Source organism: Perca flavescens, chromosome 4 (genome assembly GCF_004354835.1).
Source record: "Perca flavescens isolate YP-PL-M2 chromosome 4, PFLA_1.0, whole genome shotgun sequence".
Taxonomy (NCBI): Eukaryota; Metazoa; Chordata; class Actinopteri; order Perciformes; family Percidae; genus Perca; species Perca flavescens.
The window spans coordinates 25047347-25070296 of record NC_041334.1 but is presented as its reverse complement, the minus strand read 5'-3'; the positions used below and the strand labels follow the sequence as shown (position 1 = coordinate 25070296).

Here is a 22950-nt window from a genome sequence, read left to right as displayed (position 1 = left end):
TTCCTCAGAAGTTGGTGGAGACCAAAAACAGAGCTTTAAGAAAATGAATAGAGTGGACACAAACACAACTCTAAATGAATGATAATGTTGCTCAATAACTGATGGATGTGTAAATATCACAACTGTCCCCCATATCAACTTAAAAGCTGATGAGATTTAGCCTAAATGTGGTGTTCACAAGTTGTTTCCGCCAAAAAGACATTCAGTGTTTTGGTTTTGTGCCTATATGTTGCATTTTCCTAGAATCGTGCATATAATCAAATTATCACATTGCAAATGTGGGGCCAGGTATAGAAAACTGTACACATTGCACAGAAAGTAGGAGGAAGATAAAAAGCAAGGGCTGAACTCTAACAAAACAGGCTGGTCAACTCTAGGAGATAACCAGGAAAGAGTGTGAATGACATGATAACTAAATGGTACAAGCAATGCGTCATGTTTAAATCTTATTGATGACTGTATTAAAAGTGTTTATCCAGTTCCCAGGATATGAGCTGTTTATGTTAACCACATGCTGATATTGGTCCCTCGCACACTGCTGCATGCACATCACGTCCTGTGCTAAAGACTGCTGCAGCTGCAGTTCACACACACAATGGGTGTTTGCCCTGTCCTTCACCAGCATAATAAGATGAACCAGAGGGAAGGACTTCAAAGACATCATCACACTGAATCAGCCATTGGTAGTTAATGCGTCCCTGAGGACCCCTCTTTGTTTTAGGACAAATGCATCAATATAATAATGTGATGAGCACTGGGGAAAGAAAAGTCAAAAGGGACAATAACCAGCAGTCAACAATCTGAAGCTCACCTCAAAGACAGTTCATTCCCAGATGTTCCGCATACTGCATGACAATTAACGTTCAACATGTTTAATAAAAATAATGTTATGGCTGTCAGCTTAATAGTAATGCATGTAAGTGTAATACCACTATTGGGGGAGAGAGAGAGAGAGAGAGAGAGAGAGAGAGAGAGAGAGAGAGAGAGACAGAGAGAGAGAGAGAGAGAGAGAGAGAGAGAGAGAAAATGGGACACACACCCTGCTCCGCTGTTTGCGCCCCTCAGATCAACTATCAGATGGTTGCATTTCCTCATCAGTACGGACCGCAGACAGGCTTTTCCGGTCATTCTGTGGGTCCCGGTGATCGCTGCTGCTGCTGTGATGAAGAGGATGAGACTGTCCTGTAGCGGATCATCTCCAAGACCGGACTGTTGACGACTCTCCCCTTTTCTCTTCGGATCTTAAGAAACCGACAAAAAGGTAAAGTCACTAGCGGGCGGGACACTACAACCTGCTGGGACAAATGTCTCTGACCTAGATGAGATTTAATGATGGTCGGAGGAGGCGGGTGAAACAGTAGGTTACGTTGATAATATTTTAGGATCTTTATAATAGGTCTTTTTAATTAATATGATGCCGAGATGTATCTCGCTAATTCATTAATTTGCGTTATGACGACATGTTTTGCTGACCACCCATAACCTTTTGACTATCTAGTGACCTGGCTGCTGCAATGCACCCCTGGGTGCATTAGAGCATGAGATGATGTGAGCATTAATGGCATAACAGCTTTCATTTTGATTCAAAGTAAAACGGTGATGATTTATTGATCTCATTGTCCACACAGCTCCATGACTCTCCACTGTGAAGACTAGAACACATCCAGACTGCTGTAGTTTATAATCCTGACAGGATGGGGGGGTCACTCTGGATTTCCCATGGTGCCACCGAAGTGTTCAGAGGAAGGAGCTTCATCACAGTTCTACCTCTGGCTTTATTGTTGTCAACAGTGAGAGTCAGTGCACAGTTAATAGGAAGCCCTCTGGACTGCAAGACTTGTGTGTGCGCCAGCAACATCGTCAGCTGTACCAAAATGAATCTAACCAACGTTCCCACCACTCTTCCACAATATACAGCTGTTCTGGACCTCAGCTTCAACACCATTACCAAGCTACGTGCTGAGTGGACCACCAAAACACTCAGCAGACTACACAGTCTGCTGCTGAGCCACAACGGCCTCACCTTCCTCTCGTCCGAGGCGTTTGTGTATGTGACAAAGCTACGTTACTTGGACCTTTCCTCCAATGGCATCCGCCAGCTGGACGAGTTCATTTTTGAGCCGCTGGAGCACCTGGAGGTGCTGCTGCTTTACAGCAACCGCATCTCTCAGATAGATCGCACTGCCTTCTCTGGCCTCGTCAACCTGCAGAGGCTCTACCTGAGCCAGAACCAGATCTCACGTTTCCCTTTGGAGCTGGTGAAGGAGCGGAGCCGGCTGGAAACTCTTAGACTCCTGGATGTGTCCTCCAACCGAATCAAAGCCCTGCCCCTCTATGAGCTTCAGGCTCTGCCCGCCTGGATCAAGAATGGCCTGTACTTCCACAACAACCCTCTGACCTGCAGCTGTGAGGTGCATGACATGGTGGCACGGTGGTACCTCAAGGGGCTCAGCTCAGCCACGGACTTCAAGGGCAGCCACACATGTGTGTTACCAGGCCAACAGAAAGAGAAAATGGTCATACTGGACCTGGACAAGGTCTATTTGAACTGCAGTGAGGTCAAAATGATGGACAAAGAAAGCTATCTGGAGCAGTTCCTGCTCCTGGACTGTGACACCAGGGAGAAGGACATGAAGAAGAGCTGGGCGCTGCCTGGAAACATCCCACTGTCTCCAGCACACAAGACTGCTTTGATGCGTCCAGATGGCAGCCTCCAGATTGGACCCCTGAAGGCAGAGGACTCAGGGGTGTACACCTGCTATGCCACCAGTGACTCATTTAATGAGACGCTACATGTATCTGTAATGGTGATTAATTCCACCAAGAGTGGTGGACTGGAGAACCTAAAAACGGCCTATACCACCCTCGTAGCATGTCTGGTCAGTTTAGTTATGGTTCTCATCTACCTCTATCTCACACCCTGCCGCTGCGCCTGTTGTCCAGGTCAGGGCCTGAATAAAAGCGATCCCAGAGACAGCCTCCACTCTTCAACTGTTAGTATCACTCATACACACGAGGAGACGGGGCAAGAAAGAATGGAAGGCGGGGGCTTCGCCTACAGACATGTGGCCTTCCTGCAACCCAAGGACCAGCTGGAGCAGAACGGGAGGTTGAACCCAATAGGCGAGGAAGACGAGGAGTGGCAGGGGGACAGCAGGGAGAGAAGGAGGTCTGACGCAGAGTCTGTCAGCTCTGTGTGCTCCGATACCCCCATGGTGGTGTAAAAGGGTAAGACAGTGACGGCTCGAACCATGTGGCTGCTCCACAGAGCAAGAGTGCAAGAATCAAAAGCTTTAGTTGGCTCTTAGAGCTGTTGGCACTGTTACAGTAGCATATACTGTTAATATATGATAATAATATTATATTAGAGCAATGTCTTGATAAAAACAATTTAAAACACCCCAAAACATTCTGATAACGCAGAGAAATGTGGTTAAAATTATTTGTGACCTAAAATATTTTGACGTATGCATTTATCTCAGTTGTCACACACGATTGCAATTGTTATTTCTATTACTTAACCTAAATTACCTTTTGAAAAATGCAATTAATGCTTCTATTGTTTTCAAATAGTTTTTCATTTTACTGCAAATCATTGGCTGGCCCTGCAAGAAATTGATATGCAAGTAAAAATACAAGACTTTAAAATATTTAAACTTCAAAAAAGTCCTATTAACTCTTAGCACTAACAGCAGCATGAAAACAGCTTGCTTCTGAATAACCTGAGGCTGTAATTTAAATAAAGGTTATCCAGCTTTTTTATGCACTGGGGATCACAGCACTACAAAGATTATAAGTTTTAAAGATGTTGGACAAAGGTTGCTGCTTGAAAGAGAAGCTATTTTTTATGCAGAGCTTGAAAAGTATTAACTCTGCAAGATGTTTAATATTTATGCTATGTTTTACATTCCTGTTTGGTTTTGTCAGCCTTCACAGCACACAATACTGTAAGGATTACTCTTATGCAATTTTATCTATTTATATTATTTTAGATTTGAGTGTGAATTAATGCTCAATTAATAATATTTGTGTTTGCAGTCCTTGAGTTTTTGTTGAAGTGTTTTTAAAAAAAAATATTACTTTGTATGCAAGTCTTTTTTAAGTAATTTGAGATTCCGCATAATTACAGAATCATTAGCCCAGCCTTTTCTGAAACATTGTATTTTTTACTGTAATTCACTTTATTCAGAAATCATAATTTCTATCAAATTTAGTTTGAAATGTTTCTCCATAGCAAGAAAAAACAGACAAACAGATAAACCAGACTATACATCCAGTGTTGTGGCAGTTATTAATATAACGATGACCAAATACACACTGTGGGTATTACTGGCTGATATCTAGTTGTTTACATCAATATAAATACAACTATTGACTGTTAACAGACAAATGTACATGAAATATCGATTTAAGATTAGCCAGCTTTTTTGACACAGTAAATGTAATTGCACGGTACGTTCCAGTTGACACGGCAAAAAATATGAAACAAAGAAACACCAGAGTTCCAGTAATTGTTAGACAAAGATTTGAATTTCCTGATTGTGTGCTTATTCTAACCATTTTAGGTCTAATATGCAGTAATGCCCCTTTTTAAAGAGACTTCATTAGTACATTAACATAACCTGAAGGGTCTGGAAAAATATCACAGTTAAGCGCTGTCCACTGTCTGTGTACTGTAGCTGCTGCAGATTTCAGGCTCAATTCTTCTTTAAACTGTTTAGAAAGGGTTTATCATTTAAAAAAAAAATACTATAATGTCAGTTCTAGTTTAGACTGGATACATGACAGTGCGTTCAAATTACAAAAATAACCCTACTTTATTGTTACAATGCAGTGAAAACAATATGTTACAGTTACAGTAATAGCAGCTGGGAAGCATTGCCCAAGGGAAACAACTGAGAGCGAGTACCAAATAGAATGAATGCTTCTGGGCATTAGTGCCCAACCCTCAACAAATCAGTAAATGCCAGCCAGCCAACCAGCCAGCCAGCAGTCTCATAAACACAGTCAGAAATAGCAGCTAGTTGTGCAAACAACACAGGCTGCCTGACGCGGATGAAATAGCAAGAAGTAGCAGATTTCAAACACGTCTTAATTTCAGTTACGTTTCTGAAATACCTTTCAATTGTTGATTTTAGAGGCTCACATCATAACTTGAATGGTGTCAGAACAAAATGGTATATGCCCACAAGGATATAAATCAGGAAATAACAGAAAATAGAGACCGGTACAAATAATGTTTTCACAAACTTAAAGTCACTTTGGCTCCGTTATTGATAAATGGTGGTCACAGAACACAGTTTAAAGTAACACTACTGGGGCGGCCTCTAGCTCACCAAGTAAAAGCATCCGCCCCATGTTGGCTGAGTCCTGCAGCGGTGCGGGTTCAAATCCGACCTGCTGCCCCTTGCTGCATGTCATCCCCCATCTTTCTCCCCCTTTCCTGTCTATCCACTGTCACTCTATAATAAAGTGAAAAGCCCCCAAAAAAGAATCTTTAAATTAACGCTACTAATAAAAATATAAACATAATTATTAATATTACTAATGAAATAATAATAAAAGTGTGAAGCAATTTAACAGCAAAACAAACCATTCCCAGATGATAGATGTAGCATGTACAGTAAATGTACTTTTATTTTGAAGGAACCATTGTTTTTATGCGGTGACTTCTCATGGTGCCTTTTCAAGATAATTTAGGTGACTCAACACCTTTAATAAATGTGTCTGTGGGAATTATAGCACTAAAATAGTCATGACATCGTGAGCCTGGTCTAATAGTATTATAAGCTACATCATGAGAAACTTCATTGATGTGTATCTCTCAACAGGGGATCTACTGTATGCTAATGTTGTACATATGTCTTTTTCCATCTAAAAGTGACTCATTATAACCAAAGACTAAGTTACATGCTAAGAATGAATAATCTACATGTTCATTGTTCACAGTCAGCACAGTTATATTGTCATTAGTATGTTGAGGTTACCTTCTGTGTTAAGCCACAAACTTGTATATAATATATGCAATCCTGTATAAGGACATATTATTTTCTGTATCTTGTCTATTATTGTATTGTTCCTGTATTTCATAAACTACAAAAATATGATAACAAAGAGTGAATGATGTCCGTTATATTCCTGTAAGGTGAATGCACAGAACTTTAAAGAAAAGAAAAGAAAAGAAAGATAAAAGGAATAGTTCAACATTTTAGAAATACACTTATAAATTTCACAACTCTTAGTGATATCAATCTTCTCGTCTGTCTGCAAGAAAGTGACTAAGCTATTTCCCAAAATGTCAATCCATTCCTTAAACTGCGTAGTGCTCCAGATGTGACAGAACAGATATGATGATGACCTGATTTTGACATCTGTTTAGGCTAATATCAGTTTGTGTATCACACTAATGACACAGCCTTGTTCACTTAAGGGTGAAACTGGAGACCACACAGCTCGCTGGAGTGGAAACCGAACACGCAGGGAGTCTTATTTTATTGCACCTGTATCTCAAACTTACTTACTTCTGGCAACATTCAGTGCCGCTGGCTTCTCACCCTTATTTGGCTTGTTGACCACAGGATCTCCCTGAGCAGAGCGAGCACTCTGGTCTGTATTCATACTCCTCTGCCAGGACAGAACAGTCAGTTCTCGGTAATCAGTATTATATTGGCCTCCTGATGTTTGATGTCAAATTTAGTTCTCACAGTTCAGTTAAAAGACTCATATCTTTACGTTTGTGTAGTTGTAGCAATAATCATCATTGTGTGGAAGATTCTACATCACAGTTATTCATGTGTCAGTGCAGAAAATGTGTGCAGAATCATTATTCAGAGTTACTGCTTTGTAAAGAAGCTGGTCCATCTTTCTGACATACGCTGCAGTGTGAAACCTAACCAGCTGTCCTGCAGCCCCTCTGCAGGATGAATGATTGAAGAGGTCTGCAGGGATGTCCGTGCTTCCGGTTTCTGCTGTCATCATGTTACCATGTTTACCCATAGTACATGCAACAGTAGCCAGGTGTGTGTAACTAGATTGAACCATGTGGAAAATGCACTGCAGCAATGCAGCATTTACACTGAATTTAGAGTTTAAAAGTATTTCATTATTAAAATGTTAAATGAAGAAAAAAAAGCTTCAATAAAAGAGCTCATAGGAGGTATGAGTGGGTCAATGATCTCTGTGTGCATGCACGTGTTGAAATGGAAAAGAGCTGAATGACTCATCCCTGTAAATCACAGGTTATAATTAGAACAAATGCAGCAGCCTAAAGAAAATCTCAGATCACTTAACATCACAGATGGCATTAATGTAAGCCGGCGCTTGTTGACAATGAATGACTGGCGGATCTGTGTTTTAGAGACTGAATTCTAAGTAAGATGACTCATCCACTCCTCAGGCCCCTCCCAGGAGAATCACATGAATGGTGAAGTGACTGAATGTGCAGCACATGGAGTTCTCTGCCATCCAGTGGCAAAGCACAGATCCATATTGGAGAAAAACATGCAGAATATTATAGAAATACTCTACAGGCATTTGAATCCCTGAATTCCTCCTGTAAATCAAAGAAACGCTGACTTTAAGGTCTGAAAGGTATTATTTTATTAGTTTCCTTCACAGATATGAATGCTTTCACAGGTATCGTGTTGATACAAAATAAAGTAAATGAGTTTCTAAATATCGCAGACTTTCAGACTAGAGCCTTAGGCAAATGGCTAATATCGTTTTTAAACTGGCCCAGCTTTTCACATGCATTTACACAGCCTGAGCAAAGCCCACCCTGTTGTTGTTGATGTCGAAGGCGGTGTAGAACTGCTGCATGAAGACCTCACCCAGGATCCAGGTGCCAGATGCAAACCCTGTTCTGCACCCAGAGGCAGACTGAGGAGAGAGGACAGAGATCAGCTTAATCACCTTAGGTTATATAAATACTGGAACATATAAATAAATCTGCAAAGGCTACTTTTTAAAGTTTTTTTTATTGATGAAAATCTGGTACCACTTTCTAATATTGCGTCCATAAAGGGTTTCCATGTTGCAACTAATGCATTTTGAAGGATGTACTTTGTTGTGCTATTGAACTGTATTGTATTATACAGTTATTAAGAATTACCCTCATTTATCCAAATGGTGTGGACAAAATAATAAAAACACCTGGCAGTATAACAGAATAGAAAACTGAACATTATAACCATAGAAATAAAATCCATTTTATTTCTATGATTATAACCTTTTAGCTACAACTATTAACTAATGCAGTAAAATGGCAACTGAATGTTTAGTAGACATACCAATCTCACCTTTATATATGTAGTTTCTGGAACAGCTCATGCCTGTAATAGCTATACCACATGTTTAAGTTTGCCTGTATTTGTTTAGCTTGAAATCTCGGTGTATGCTAGCTGTATGCTTGGGTCTTATTCATCCTGTAAATTTGTTCTCTACACTTCTTTTTACACATATTGAGATCTACTGAGAACTGGAGTCAACTTAGTGTCAACATACTTACATTTGATTCTGATTTTTATTCATATAGCTATAAATCATTCAGAAAAATGAAAAGAAAAAAATAGGTAAACAGGCTTTGTCTAAGACCATTTCCTCAACCATGTACGTCTGGAAACGAGCTGCAGAACATTCATACCATAACCCATTTATCGTTCATGCCAATAATAAAGGGTTATGGATTTATCACCTAATCAATACCCATCAAGTCTTGAGTTGAGTATATAAACGGCTTGGTAATAGACAGATTTGTATTGCAGATGCCCTGCAGTGTTTGTCCTGATTAAATAAAGATCTAAAAAGACAAGGCAAGTTATACTGGTGGAGGATATACATTGCTAAAAAGAATTTCTCAAAACCTGGCAATCTAAAAGTTGTCCATATTAATGAATTATTAATACTCTATAAAGCAAACATTGCTCTAATAATGGCTTAAATTATTCATGGCTTAATAAATGATTTATAAACATTGATGAAGCCACTAACTATTAACTCTTTAAGTATGCCTTAGAAAGTGGTACCACACATCACTTTGTGCTTAAAACACAAACCTTGATGACATAGACTGATGGAGGGAGAGCGAAGCTGTAGCCGTTTATGTTGAACACAATGTCTGGCAAGAGATCTGTGTTACTGCAGCTCACAGCAGCCTGAGAGACAGACAAACAAAAATGTTAAACCCAGAACAGGTCACTAAACATATTTAATATTATACAAAACATTCAAAACACTTACATCACCATACTGATCTGAGAAGGCTCCCAACCAACCATTGATGTTGTTAATATCTTTGCTAGGGCCGATGATGAAAGAAGTACCAGAGTCAACTGATGCTGCACAACTCCCTGAGCACGCAACAGTGTTCCCATTGATGGTGATGCTGCAACATAAAGGAAGTATCGATAAAAATGCATCTGTTACATACATCAGAGGCAAGAAGAAGACCTCCAAATAATGTCAATTGTGAAGTGGCTATATTGTGTTTAAAAAAACAACAACAAAAAAACATTTAAAACATTGACATTTAAACATGAAAAGGCAAACTACCTTTGTATTTGGATGCTCCAAAAGTTAGTGGCCTGATACAGGGGGATCCACTGGATGCTTCCAGTGTAATATGAGGAATCAGTTCCTCCCAGAATTAACATACTGCCCTCTATAGAACTGGAGGCACAGATATTGTTTGTAAGAAGATGAGAGCACTGCACAATTGATAAAAAACACCATCTTGCACATGAGAAAGATTTTCGGCATCATGTTTCTGTTCGTGACTCAAATAAGACCTCACCGGCTCAGGTACATGGAGAACATGTTCTGTGGGATTTTGCCCTGGTTCCACATGTTGTTAAATATAGGTGTGCCTCCTTCGTTTGACAAGCCAGGGAAGGCCAGACCAAGAATTCCATCCCAGGGTACAAAGCCCAGGAAAGCTTCCTCTGTTACAGTGAGGCCGAATATCTGGTGCTCCACGTAGAGATTGCTTATCTGATGAAAATGTAACATCAGTTTTCATGATCCTTTACTTAAGTAGTAAAACACCGATATATTAATGTAAAAACGGTAACCAAAATGTACTAAAGTATCAAAACTGAAAGTACTTGATCTGCAAATTATATGTTTTGGTTATAAATCAATACAGAAGTATCAGTCAATTTGGAGCTAGTTTTAACTACTTTATAGAACTATGTAAAGTTCTGTATTTAATTTCCAGTTGGTCCTAAATTCCGAAATTTTAGTAAAGATATTCCACTGCTGGCAGCGGTGGCCTAAAGGTTAAAGACGTGAGTTTGTGATCGGGAGGTCGTCGGTTCAATCCCCAGACCGACAGGATAAAATCTGGGTAACTGGGGTAAAGCGAAAGAGCAGCGTTTGTCCCTCCCTCATTACCACCACTGAGGTGCCCTTGAGCAAGGTGGAGCTGCTCAGTGGCCAGCAGATCAGACTGTGGTTGTACTAGGCAGCTTCCAGGTATGAATGTGTAACTGTGTGAATGTGACAGGTCGTCGTTGCAAATGAGAATATGTTCTCAATCGACTTGACTGGATAAATAAAGGTTAAAAAAAATGGCCAGCAGAAAAGTGAATGTTTAATCCTCACCTTTATGAGATCATATCCAGTATTCCCTGCTGCATATCCACTGCCATATGAGACGGAGAAAGTCTTTGTGCCGGCCTGAAAAGTGGAGGATGCTGAGCTGTTGAACTTCACATGTTTGTCTAGTGAGAGAGAGACATTTAATTACTTTTTTTCTGTTTAAAGGCATCTGCAAGAATATTCACATATCAATTCAGCAATATAGTAAGAATTAGGGCTGCAAATAACAATTCTTTTGATTACTGATTAATTGTTTTGTCTACAGAATTCTCCCAAAAGTAGTAAAAATGCTCATAATTTCCCAGAGCCCGAGGTGACATATTTAAAATGACTTGCTTTAACCGACAAATATTTCAAAACCAGAAGATATTCCGTTTACTATCCTATATCACACAAAAAAACTCAAATCCTCACATTTGAGAGAAGAACCAGCAAATGTTTAGCATTTTTGGTTGAAAAATGACTAAAACAATAAATCAATAGGTGGCCTGTAATACAGAATCATCACTATGTTAACTTATTCTGACTATGTACCTTTATCATCATACTCACCACAAGCAGAGCTGGTGCAGCTGATGGAGGGAACCCACAGGTCAGAGGAGCCGGTGTCAAAGAGAACTTTAAAGAACTGAGGTGGAGTCCCAATGCCAATCTCGCCATAGTATGTTGTCTTTGACCAAAATAAAATTAGTTACTCAGTTTATGTATTTCATGATTGCACAGGGCAGATATACAGAGGTTACATGCTACTTACATCTGGGTCAAAGGTCATGGGCACCACACTCTGCTCATTCCTGGGGAGAAACTTTGCTGCTGGCTTGTATGGAAACTTCCTCCTGTAGTCGTCAAACAGGCCTCTCTCCTCCAGCTGCTGCCTGGCTGACTTCCCTCTCATTAGGGGAATCCTGAGCAGGCAGTTTGATAGTTATCTGGAAGCATACTCACAAACATTTTTTTTTTTTAAATATGTCAGACCTCATAACTTATCCTAATAAGGAGTTTCAGTCTGGGAGTGATCTAGGGAAGTAGAACGGGAAAATAAACTAAAGTTTTCTTCTGAGCTACAAAAGGTAAAGGGCTCGTCCCGGGGGGTGGGGGGGCTGACCATAAATGGCTGGATTTACATAAATAACACTTTTATCCAAAGCTTTTTACAATTTGCCTGTCATTCACACACTGACGGCAGTGGTACCAGGTGTGGGTGCTACTAATACTGTCACTAGTTCAACATTTTTAGGGTGGATTTTCTACGGTTTAGAGTATTACACAACATGTCTATTTGTGTAAATGGTGTTTCCATTCTCTGATAAAGAAAATCTGAAACTCTAAAACCTTCGTAGGCCATTCATAGAAGTGAAAGCAAAATCTGAATAATTATTTCTGAAACATTTCTGCCATGTAATTTTCCCTCGTCTTAAATTCCTGGCAAAACTTTCCAGGATTTCATTATTTTAAATATATTTTCAAACATTGTTTTACATAAATCTTCACGAGCATCATCACTCTATTCTATTCTAAATTTCTCTGAATTTCATCACTAACTCTTTGAAATGTTACAGCTATTAACACTGTCAACAACACTCTCAGCGACCACACACTCAAAAACAAAACAATACGTTAACCAGCATATTTTTATTTTACCATAGGTGCATGTTTGTTGTATATCTTACCTGAAAATTCCCTGCGATACAGCCAAGAAGGCCAGAAACACAAAGGCGGACTTCATTATTTCTAAAACCCAATAAAGAGCTCACAGAAGTGCAGGTGGTGTTTTTATACAGAGGTCAAAACTAGTCTCAACTCCTTTTTACAGTAACACTTAGAGGAGCTCAACTGATAAGAAACCACTTTACAGAGTCGAATGAGTGAATTCAGATAAAAGAAACAATAGGCAGAGTAGGTTTTTCCTAATGTGCTTTAATCTAATGGTAATCATCTACGTGTTAAGCATATGTGAGTTTACTCAGGTCTTTAATCAAAGTAAACTTGGACCAGATATCAGCATCAAAGGCAACACACCCAAATAAACAGTGTTAATATGTTGTTGAATAGAAATTGCTAAATAATGAGTTTCACCTTTTCCATTGACGGTTTGTTAATAATGTATCCAAATGTACTGAATAATGAAAAGAATGCCTTAAGCCTCAAACCACAAAAAGACATTTCACATAAACAACAGGTAACTAAGGATCCCAATAAATGTGTACTGTATATGCCATTTTTTGTCTATATAAAGTTTAGATATGTTTAGATACATAGTGTAAAATGTAATAGATGAAAATGTCTATTGTATATTTACAGGCCTGTTCTACACATCACTGATGAAAACAAACCTACAGCTTTATTAAAATATGTGATTTTTAATCATCTGGTGTTAAAAAAAGATCAATCCATTTTAAATGAATAAGGGGTTGTTTAGTTCTGTGTTTTAGTTTTAGGTGGTGGGGAAATGGAGCAGATTTTTAATACAGTGCAGATATAACTGATTGAACAAAAAAAAGGTTTCCCTTTGTCAGGCTTTGAAGTTGCCACGTACAACATCAAATTTACTTTAGCAGACAATTAGGAATTGAAAAGTGCTCCTTTCATTTGATATGGTCAACTAAAAGAAATCTGCAGTTTTCATTGCAGCATCTTCTCCCACACTCACACGTATGTACGTTTTATAAGTGGTGAAGGACCGGTGAGGTTTGACCTTTCCCAGACGGCAGTCTGAATGCGTTTCTGTTGACTTTTCTCATCTACTGTGTGTCCTTACAGAAAGGAAATGTAAAGTATTACTTAATACAGCAACTTTAAAGGTCCCGCTGTACCGAGTAATAGTGTACAGTCACAGTGAGGGGTGTTTTTTTAAAAAGTATTAATGGCTTTTAAAAGATAAAGAGTAAATGCCCGTAGACCAAATGTTGATATTAGTGAGAAAGAAGTTTAATATCTCATAAAATTCCTCACCCGTCAACCATAAATCAACTGGACAAGCTTATCGCATTACTTACTTAAAAAAACAAAACAAAAACACCGATACTGTAGCATTTTTCCCACTAGGCATGTCTTCTGTGTGCTATGGCAGTTTAATATCACACCATCCAACTCTGCCCTCTAGAGGACTGAGGGTCTAAAGACCAGAACAGACCACTCGTGGAAAAGAAAAAGACAAAACGTCAGAAAGTGTTTACAGAATAGCTGCTTTTATTCAAGCACAGATCAAATGCAACTTACATTATTAATATAAAATACTAAAAGGTGCATAGTTTAAAACAAATTTAAACTGTACTCACCGAGGCAGTTTCTCATCTGATGAATTCCTTGAATGTGCAACAGCTTTTCAGTGTGCACTCATAACGTCAGAGTTCACTGAAGCTGTGTACAGTAGAGCTCATTCAGTCACACTGCAGGTAAATAGGAGTCTTTTAAAGATGACACAGAAGGGCTTTCTTCCTTTCCTGCCTCCATACTGAGGTGACAACCTGAAATACTCAACATTTTTTATTTAAAATATTTAAATAAAATAAAAAGAGTAATACAAACATTAAAAAGGAAAAAAAGTTATACCATATTGTATTCACAATTATATAATCATCTTCGGGTTAGCCCTACATTTAGGGTGTATATCTCACACACACACAAACTTTCTGAAAGACCGTTTAAACAGGACCAAGACATTTCTTTTATAAAGTGTACCTAATTTTGACTCAACGACTCACACTAATAATACATACACAGTAAATACAGCATAGGAGGTTTATCGGTGCTGTTTTAAACTCGTTTAGTTTATTGACAGTTTTTGTCACAGGCAGCGTTATTTTCTCAAACACGTTAAAGGAACAAGAAAGTCTGAACTAAGAACAGTGAAGTAGGCGCCGACTGTGTTGCAAACCCATCGAAGAGCTAACAGGTATTCGATTAAGTAAGATCTCAATAACTTTTATGGTTCAGTCAGCCAGTCATTAACTAAACCTTTAGTGCCCTGATTTTATCTCACCTCGACTCAAGTGTTAGCACTCCAGCTTCTAGTTTTTAGCTTCAGCCAAGGGTAATGCACATTTACTGTGTAACCCTCATATACAGTAAACAGCCCACTGTATGATGCATTATACCACTTTCATTGTCCCAGAGGAGGTTATTCCACTGCCTGTTTAACACCATCAGAACCAGTGATGACTCCGTTTGTTCTCATCGTGTGCTCCTACTGAGGAGTGATTTTAAGTCGTCCAAACCTTTTATGCCCCGAAAGATTAAATATTATTTCTTAATAATGAACTGCCATACATTGAGATAGCTTACTCAAACTAAAAAGTTGAAGAAAGTTGGATGATGTAAAAACAGACTGATGAAGCCCATAATAATTTGAGAAATATTCCCTTAACCATCTTCTATTTCTTCTGGTTTGCTAATGCAGTGTTACCATGTTTGGCATATAAAGTCATATTATTGTAGGGCTGCAACTAATGATTAATCTGTTGAATATTTTCTCGATTATTCGATTAGTTGTTTGGTCTATAAAATGTCAGAAAATGTGGATCAGTGTTTCCCAAAAGCCCAAGATGATGTCCTCAAATGTCTTGTTTTGTCCACAACTCAAAGACATTCAGTTTACTGTCACAGAGGAGAGAAGAAACTAGAAATTATTCACATTTTAGAAGCTGGAATCAAAGAATTTTTACTTTTGTCTTAAAAAATTACTCAAACCGACTAATCGATTATCAAAATAGTTGGTGATTAATTCAAGAGTTGACAACTAATCAATTTAGCGATTAGTCTTTGTAGCTCTATATTGTCTTCTTAACATTATTTTGCAGTAGCTAATGTTTCAGTAATTCAAGCAGACTATTTGGCCTTTTGTGTTTAGTTTTCTTTTGTTGCTACTTATTTACACTCAACTATGACCACTGGCGAACGGTAACTACATTTTACATTTATCGGACAGCAACTACTACACAAAACCTACGATTGCCTAACAAAATGTACTTTTGCTCCGATTACTCAGACTCACTTGTGCAGCTGCCTTTGTTGTTGAGATTTAAAGTAGTTGCTGCACAAATTGCTGGTGTATTTGTGACCGACACTGTAAAACGTATTTGTAATTTCACAAATATTTTGTCATGTCAAAACCATGACAAAATATACCAAAGAATGCTGAATCTGCTCTAAGTAGACCCTCACCAGCACTGACTGACTTATTTTCTTAATAAACCACAAGACATCAAAAATGTTTCTTCGATAAATTGTCCGACTGTCTTAACGAAAGCTGTGCATTGTGGGCATTGGGACTTCACATTTTAAGTCATTTTGATGATCTCTTCACCCTCCAACCAGCTTTTAAACAGGGCCTAGTGTGTTTGTGTTCGTGGTAGTGCTACACATTTTAATACGTACCCAAGTCAGCAGTTTGGGCCATCTTGATACTTTACCTGTGAGACAGGAGAAGGTCCAGCCAGAGGTGGGGGGAGAGACTCAAACCTTTTTACAGCTCCAGGAAACCTTGAATCCCAGTCGCGGCCCAGTCGTGTGGACACATGAAGCTGCTCAGGTCCCTTTAGTTTGGAGATGAAGCTGCGATGAGCAGGAACAGCACAGTCTTGACGATACATCCTGACTCAATGATAGCAGGATACTCTTCACTTTGCTTTCATATGCAGTTTAAAAAAAAGAAGTGTGTAAATCAGATCAACATATCAACTAAAGATTATGATTCCCTGCACAGGACTTTGGCAATCTTTTCTCTTCTGTTGAGTTTCCTTTCCATTTTAAAAGGCAAATAAAGCAGATGCTGTGTCACTGTCTCAACCTCTTCCCCGACACAGGATGAGACACGTTCGAAGTCTGGCCCTAGCACAGAGATCTTCTTCAAAACTCCAATGCAAGAACAATAAGCAACTACCCAAATGAACTCTGCTCCTTTCTTGAGCTTGCTGCAGACGCTGAAACAATACTCGGTGCTGCTGGAGCCAGATGAGAGGAAGACCGGGGGCCTGCCGTGCTTCCGCTGAGAGGCTGTCAGACGTAAGCGACCCCGGGGATTTTGGCAAAACTTGGCGAGTGACAAACCAGATGGTTTCTCAGCCACACCTCCAGATAAACAGGCCAGAGGCAACGGAGGAATAAGCCACATATCTGAAGAGACACTGTGACTCTAGATTTGCCTTCGCAGACGGAATGAAGAAAAAAATAAAAAAGTATTCTAGTATGGCCAAATTTCAATTTGAATGAAACTCTTCACAAAGGTCATTCAACAAATGATGATCAACCAAATGAAAACACAGAACCGAGAGGCTGAGCTCCCATTGATTCTCACACTTCCTCTCCTGTCTGTTGGGAAGGCTCCTGCTGTCAAAGTGATAAAGCCTTTAGAGTTTGATAGACAATTCCAAGTACAGAAAAGGTCACAAAAGCTGTCTTCCGAAGCACTTGCGTTTCCCACGAAAGAGTAAATTTATTGAGACAAAATCTATCAAGTGCATGTTGCACTTTGACAGTTAGGTATACTTCTTAGGCCCATGAGTACTGGTGTATTCCATTTCTCTCTCCAGATATCCTGAGTACACAGCACAAATCTTTTTTTTTTTTTTTTTTTTTTCCCCCATTTGAAACACAGTACTCAAACCAAAGCATGAAAAACAATCATTAACAGTCCCTTCAGAGGAAGGCGTGTAAGGCCACTGGAGATCAGCCTTCTCTCCTCTTTCATTCATTCAGAAGTCCACTGATAGTATAGCAATATTTTCTAATGTCATTGTCCATGGCATACATAGAGCTCTTAATTTATAGATCACATCATCTTTTCTAATTAGTGGATTATAACATAAGAAAAGTGACTAATTTAAATCAACCAATTACTGTTTGATATGATGCCAGTAAAAGTACAATATAAAAAAGGGGTGGGCACAAAAGCAGCTCTGTATAATATAATGCCACTCAAAACAACAGACTTATAATTCCTTTGAACAGCTTTCAGTGTTGTTGAGACACTCCATGGTAATAATATTTAGAGCTGAAACCACAGTACCTGTCCAAAGTTTGGACACACTTTGCCCATTCACTTAGGAAAGTGTGTCCAAACTACACTGGTATTGTATAAAACAATTGATAGATAATTAATCTGCAACAGTTTTGATAATTGGTTGATCAATCAATTATATATTATTATATTGTTTGGTTTTGGACTGTTGGTAGGATCATACAAAGCTTTTTAAAGACATTAAAAAAAAAACACCATTTCTGATGTTTTATAGACCACATAATTAATCATGAAAATAAGCATTAGTTCCAACCCTAAATATTAGCCTATAACTTAACGCAGTTCAATACAACACTTTGAGATGAGAAACAGGGAGCTTAAAAGGCGCTTTTCTAACATAATTTCAACAAACATAATTAGCTTTATAAAGGCAGTGTTCTTTGCACAGCTATTGTATTGAACTGTATTATAATGTACAGATGATTGCTGCTTGTGTCCATCCCTACATGTATCTACCAGCGCTCAGTGAAAAACACAACAGGAAAAACTGTATTCATTTCACCTTGTAATGTCACATAAACCTCCAGAGGTGGCTCTGAAAGGAGCCTTGCTATTTATGTAATCTATTGAACTATAACCCTATATGACCTTAAGTGCCCTTTAACACAAATTATTTCCACAATATTCTTTAGCTTTAAGCAGGACTGGCCAAAACTGACAAAAATAGAAAATCTGTTATAAAGAAACTTTGAATCAAAATGTTTACTTGGTCAGCAAAAAGTAATACAGATGCACATCTGGAATATGCCTATTAATGAGCAATGGGTAAAGCTTTAGAGCAAATAGATATATTTCCTAAATCATATGTACATGAGTTTCTTTCAAAGGCTGGCTGTACAAACATAGCACTACAAAATGTGTTGACACTGGCCAGTTAAATATATGCTTAGTACAGATTAAATGAAAGCAAAATACTCTGTTTTGGATCTTAAACTCTTTTTGTTATATGCAGTCATTGTATGAAATGATATAAAGGAATTCCGTTCTTTATAAACGAGATAAGGCAACATATAGTATTGATTCACAGAACTGTAGCTTGCTCTGAATTAGGCTACTTTAAGCAGAGTACCCTTTAAGTAATTTACATTTATCTGACAACTAAATAGCAGAAAGCAGCGTGTCGCCTGTATTATTATTAATCAATCCATTTCTCAACATGTATTCAATTCAACGTGACTTTCATTTCTATAAACTTAAAATCAGACCACAATCATTTGTTATTCTGTTTTGCTATCATTACTTCTTCTCCCTGTTTTAGCAACACACAGTTTAACAGTTCATGAGTGTGAAAAGAAACATTTCGATTTTTCTTTTCTTTTTTTATGACGCTCCTCTGATAATAACCATCACCATGTAGTCATCGTCTGATTTGGCAAAGGCTTTGGCAGAAGCATCCACAAACTGCTGTGAGAACTCACATGGGGGGAAAGCGTGAAGGACTCCTCCGTGGTCCTTGTCGCGGCTGCCCCCGACAGAGAGGCTGATGATGCCGGCCGCCTCCTTCTGCTTCAGGTAGGACACCAGGTTCTTCAGCGGTCTCTCGGCAGAGCTGCTGGCGTCCTGGATCCCTCCGTCTTCAGATTTCCCGGGCACGGCCAGGAGGATGGCGTATCCGCTGGAGCCGGCGGCCTTGATGCGACGAGAAACTTCATCCAGCTTGGGCTGCTCCAGGCGCAGGCGCTGGCTGATCTTCAGCTGGGACACTTGACCCCCCGCGGAGACCTGCAACAGCAGACTGGTAGCCACGGCCACGTCCCCTTCCAGCAGGTGCAGCGATGTGGGAAAGCTGCTGTTCTTCAGCAGGAGGACGCCCTGCCAGACCTGACTCAGCTTCTGCCCTCCAGCTGCCGGCTTAGACTGCTGGCCAGGCTTGAAGGAGGAGGAAAGAGGTTCTAGGCGATCCTCCTTCCTCGCCGGGCTCTTAGATGGGTCACTGGTTTTGCGTTTGCGGTCCTTCTCAGAGTCTGGCGCAGCCGGGCTAAGTGTTTTTCTTCTCTTGTCTCCAAAGCCGGTGTTCTGGCGCTCTCTAATGGGGGAGGTTCTGCCAGAGCGAGGCAGGCGTTCAGGATCACTGCAGCGTCCCCCATCTCCAGGGCTGCGCTCTAATGAGCCGCCGTGACGACGCAGACCAAAGTCGACGTTGTCAGGTGAATGATCCAGCCGGCCGCCATCATCCAAATGTCTCCTTTTGCGGCTTAGATCTCGGCCTTGTAGCTCACGCTCACGCTCTATTGACCAGGTGTCATGGGAACGCCTGTCCAGACGATCTATGGGATCAAAGCCTGCTCCCCGCATCCTGTCATGGACACCCATGCCAGGCCACTCAGCACTGGAGTACAGATCCCGGTCTCTGAAGCGAGAAAGAAGTGGAGGAGACCTCTCCCTCACTCTCACGGAGTCAGTAAGGCAATGGGCGAAGGGCTCAGGAACAAAGTCATAGTGTGGCAGGGGGAGAGGGAGCTGCACATACTGCTGCTGCTGCTGGTAGCGGTACTCCGTCTCCGCAAAGTCCACCCGGAGTCTTCGGTCAGGGCCACCGAGAGGGAAGCCTCTCATATGAGTACATGCAGCCTGAGCAGCATCCAAACTTTCATACTGGATGTAAGCCCACACCTCACCTTTCCTGTAGTCTATAGTCCTGATGGTGCCAAAGCGGTCAAACTCCTTGGCTAGTGCAGCAAGTGGAACCCAGGGTCCAAGGCCCCCCACCCACAGCCTGGTCGAGGGTGTGGGTTTACCGTAGCCAATTTTCACTGTGTTGTGGCCCAACACTTTCCCTGACATCGCTACTTTGGCACGGTGAGCCATGTCAAGATTCTCAAACTTGATGAATCCATAGTTGTTGTTCTGGCCTCTCACTGCCCGCTTTATGTCCACCTCGGTTATCACCCCAAACCTGTCAAACGCCCTCCTCAGGTCGCTCTCTGTCACACTGACGTCCAGGTTGCCCAGAAACAAAGTCCGGTTTGCCCTCTGGTCATCCTCAGGGGTCATTAGGTCCTCATCACGGAAAACAGCACAGTCAGGGACGAACGGGGGTCTATTCCTGGCATCATACACAGAAAAATCTCTTGTCTCTCTGTCTCTTTCCAGATCTCTTATGTGAGGTGTTGTTGTTGGAGGAGGAGGAGGAGGAGGAGGGGGGAGACGGCCCAGAGCCAGCTGCTGTAACCGGTAGCCTCTGTACCCCATACCAGTGGGAGACCGAGGTCTCTGAGAGTGGAGATGCCTGTGTCCTGGGGAGAAATTGTCTTTTGAAACAGGGGAGCGGCTTCTGCGTCTGTTCGAGTAAACTGTCTCTATTTTCAGAGGCCGGTCGTACAGCACCAGCTTGCCGCGGGCGTGTTTGGCCGAACGGGCGTCTTCAGGCCTCCTAAAGTTCACATACGCCACCCTGTCGTCGTTTTCTCGGCTAATTTTGACACTCACGTCACCAAATCTCTTAAACTCGTGAAACAGTCCGTCTTCTATCTCCTCGTCGTTCAGCTGGTTGCCCAGTTCACTTATTTTGAGAGTCTTGTACTCATTTTCTGGCGTTGACGGAGGCCGCAGGTCGCTGCGTGAACCGGACCTGGATGTTTCCGCGTCGACGTCAGCGCCGCTGTACGGCTTGCTCCCCGGAACAATCCCGTAGTCGTAGCCGCTGCCGGTCCGACTGGATGAATTATGTCCGTCTAAATCCCTCATGTCTCTTTTCTCACTGTGTACACTTCTCCTGGATGAAGCGCCGCTATGAGCAGAGCCGTTGCCGTTGTTACCGGCAGCAGACGACAGGGCTCCGAGCTTCTTGCTGCCCGGGTGGCTTCCTCCTCGGTCTCTGCTTTCATCTGGCGCGCGGGAGCGTTTCTTCACCGGTGACCGCTCTTTCCCTTTCATTTCCAAATTCTGATATCCGCAGCCTACACTAATCTCTTTCAGTCTGCTCTCTGCCACTGAAATAGACTTTAACTCTCTTAACTTATACGCGGTTTCGACTACACACTCAAGCAAGCAACATAAGCGCCATGTTGGACTACTACTTGCAGTCCTGTACAGGAAGTACCGCCTACACGCCTGTGGAACAAGGTGATTGGCTGAGCGGGGTGTCACTTGTGTAAAAAGGAAGTACGCTCGCCTATTATGAACAAGGGTGCGGCCAAATAGGTTTTATAATATTATTCGATTAATATTATTGTAACCTCTTTGGTTCGACTACGGATGTGTCTGCTGTGGGGTTAGAGTACAGTCAAGGCAGAAGTTGAGTTAGAAATAACAAAAAGATAATGATAGTGGCAGGCTAGATTAGACACATTTTAGTAGATTAGATTAGTCTAATCTTCGTGAATTAATATTAATTAAAATACAGTATGAGTTAATTGGCCTACATTTAGGTACAGACAGCATAAAAAAGTTGGAATAACATAAATTGTTCTGGAAAAGTATTGTACAGGCTTCATGGCGACCTTGAAGTAAGGACACTTGTGTAGTGAGTAATAAATGGCAGGAAAACAACACTTCCTTTGGAGGAGGGGCAGACTGTTATGTGTAGAGCAAAGATGTAACAAGCCTATTGCATTTGTGCAGGAGGTGTAGCAGGCCAGGGCCTGGTCAGGGACCAGCTGTTTATAATAGAAGTTTATAGTGTGCCTGCAATGGAACTTTTTAGGTCTTTACATCTAGTGCATGACAGCGTACAGTAGGCCTATACAACCCTCAGTTTTTTCAGTAATAGTAGCCTACTTTATCGGCAGTAGGTAAACTAACCACCGCACTGTAATATCCATGCAAGTGACAGTGTTAATACTGTATGGCTTTAGTTGCTATAACTACTGCAGTTAAAATACTTAGTGTAGGCTTTGACACTTTTTTCCAATTAAAAACATATTTAAGGCATTGTAATTGTTAATATATATTTTCAATACTTGTGTTAAGGGGTTTCAAAGATGCAAAAGAAATCAATTAGTGGGGCAGGTGGTGCTATTTAATGTCCCAGCGTGTACATTTCTGTATTATCAGTCCCACTAATTATTTCAGGCAGAACTCAATTATTTTAATTTGAGTTGCAATGTGAGTTCAAACTTTAGGATCCATTTATGTATACGTTTGTGTGTCTTTACCAGCTGTACTCCTATCAGCCTGCTGGATTCTGAACAAACACGTTTTTACCAAATTTACACCAGTAGGGGGCAGAGAAGGTCCTCCTTACAATTAACCGCATCAGCTGCAGTTTATCACTTAAACAGGAAGGTAGAGCACTACCTGTCTAGACAAAAAAAAAATTGTATCCTGATTGTTGACTGGAAGTCATGGCTGCCAGGTAGTGGAGTGAAACTATTTACTTAGAACCCTCAGCCAGA

General features: G+C 40.6%; 2 protein-coding genes and 1 pseudogene across 3 annotated transcripts; 1 reads left to right on the top strand and 2 right to left on the bottom strand.

Moving 5' to 3' along the window:
* Nucleotides 1-1053: 1053 nt before the first annotated feature.
* On the top strand, nt 1054-7094 carry LOC114554974 (amphoterin-induced protein 1-like). Of its 2 annotated transcripts, XM_028577088.1 has the most exons (3): nt 1054-1261; nt 1629-3228; nt 6873-7094. In XM_028577088.1, the coding sequence occupies exon 2, from the start codon at nt 1695-1697 to the stop codon at nt 3222-3224; it is 1530 nt and encodes a 509-aa protein (XP_028432889.1). In that variant the 5' UTR covers nt 1054-1261; nt 1629-1694; the 3' UTR covers nt 3225-3228; nt 6873-7094. The 2 variants fall into 2 exon arrangements, with proteins under 2 accessions (XP_028432889.1, XP_028432888.1); XM_028577087.1 differs by lacking the exon at nt 6873-7094 and having other exon boundaries at nt 1629-5243.
* Nucleotides 7095-7615: 521 nt separating this feature from the next.
* On the bottom strand, nt 7616-15075 carry LOC114554504 (pepsin A). The gene is made up of 9 exons (XM_028576394.1): nt 12267-15075; nt 11351-11501; nt 11149-11266; nt 10600-10718; nt 9791-9987; nt 9550-9666; nt 9238-9382; nt 9054-9152; nt 7616-7878 (listed from the first exon to the last, which is right to left on the bottom strand). Exons 1-9 carry the CDS (start codon nt 12320-12322, stop codon nt 7753-7755), a joined length of 1128 nt encoding a protein of 375 aa, XP_028432195.1. The 5' UTR covers nt 12323-15075; the 3' UTR covers nt 7616-7752.
* A 1933-nt stretch (nt 15076-17008) lies between these two features.
* Nucleotides 17009-21691, bottom strand: LOC114554602 (RNA-binding protein 15 pseudogene; annotated as a pseudogene).
* Nucleotides 21692-22950: the final 1259 nt, after the last annotated feature.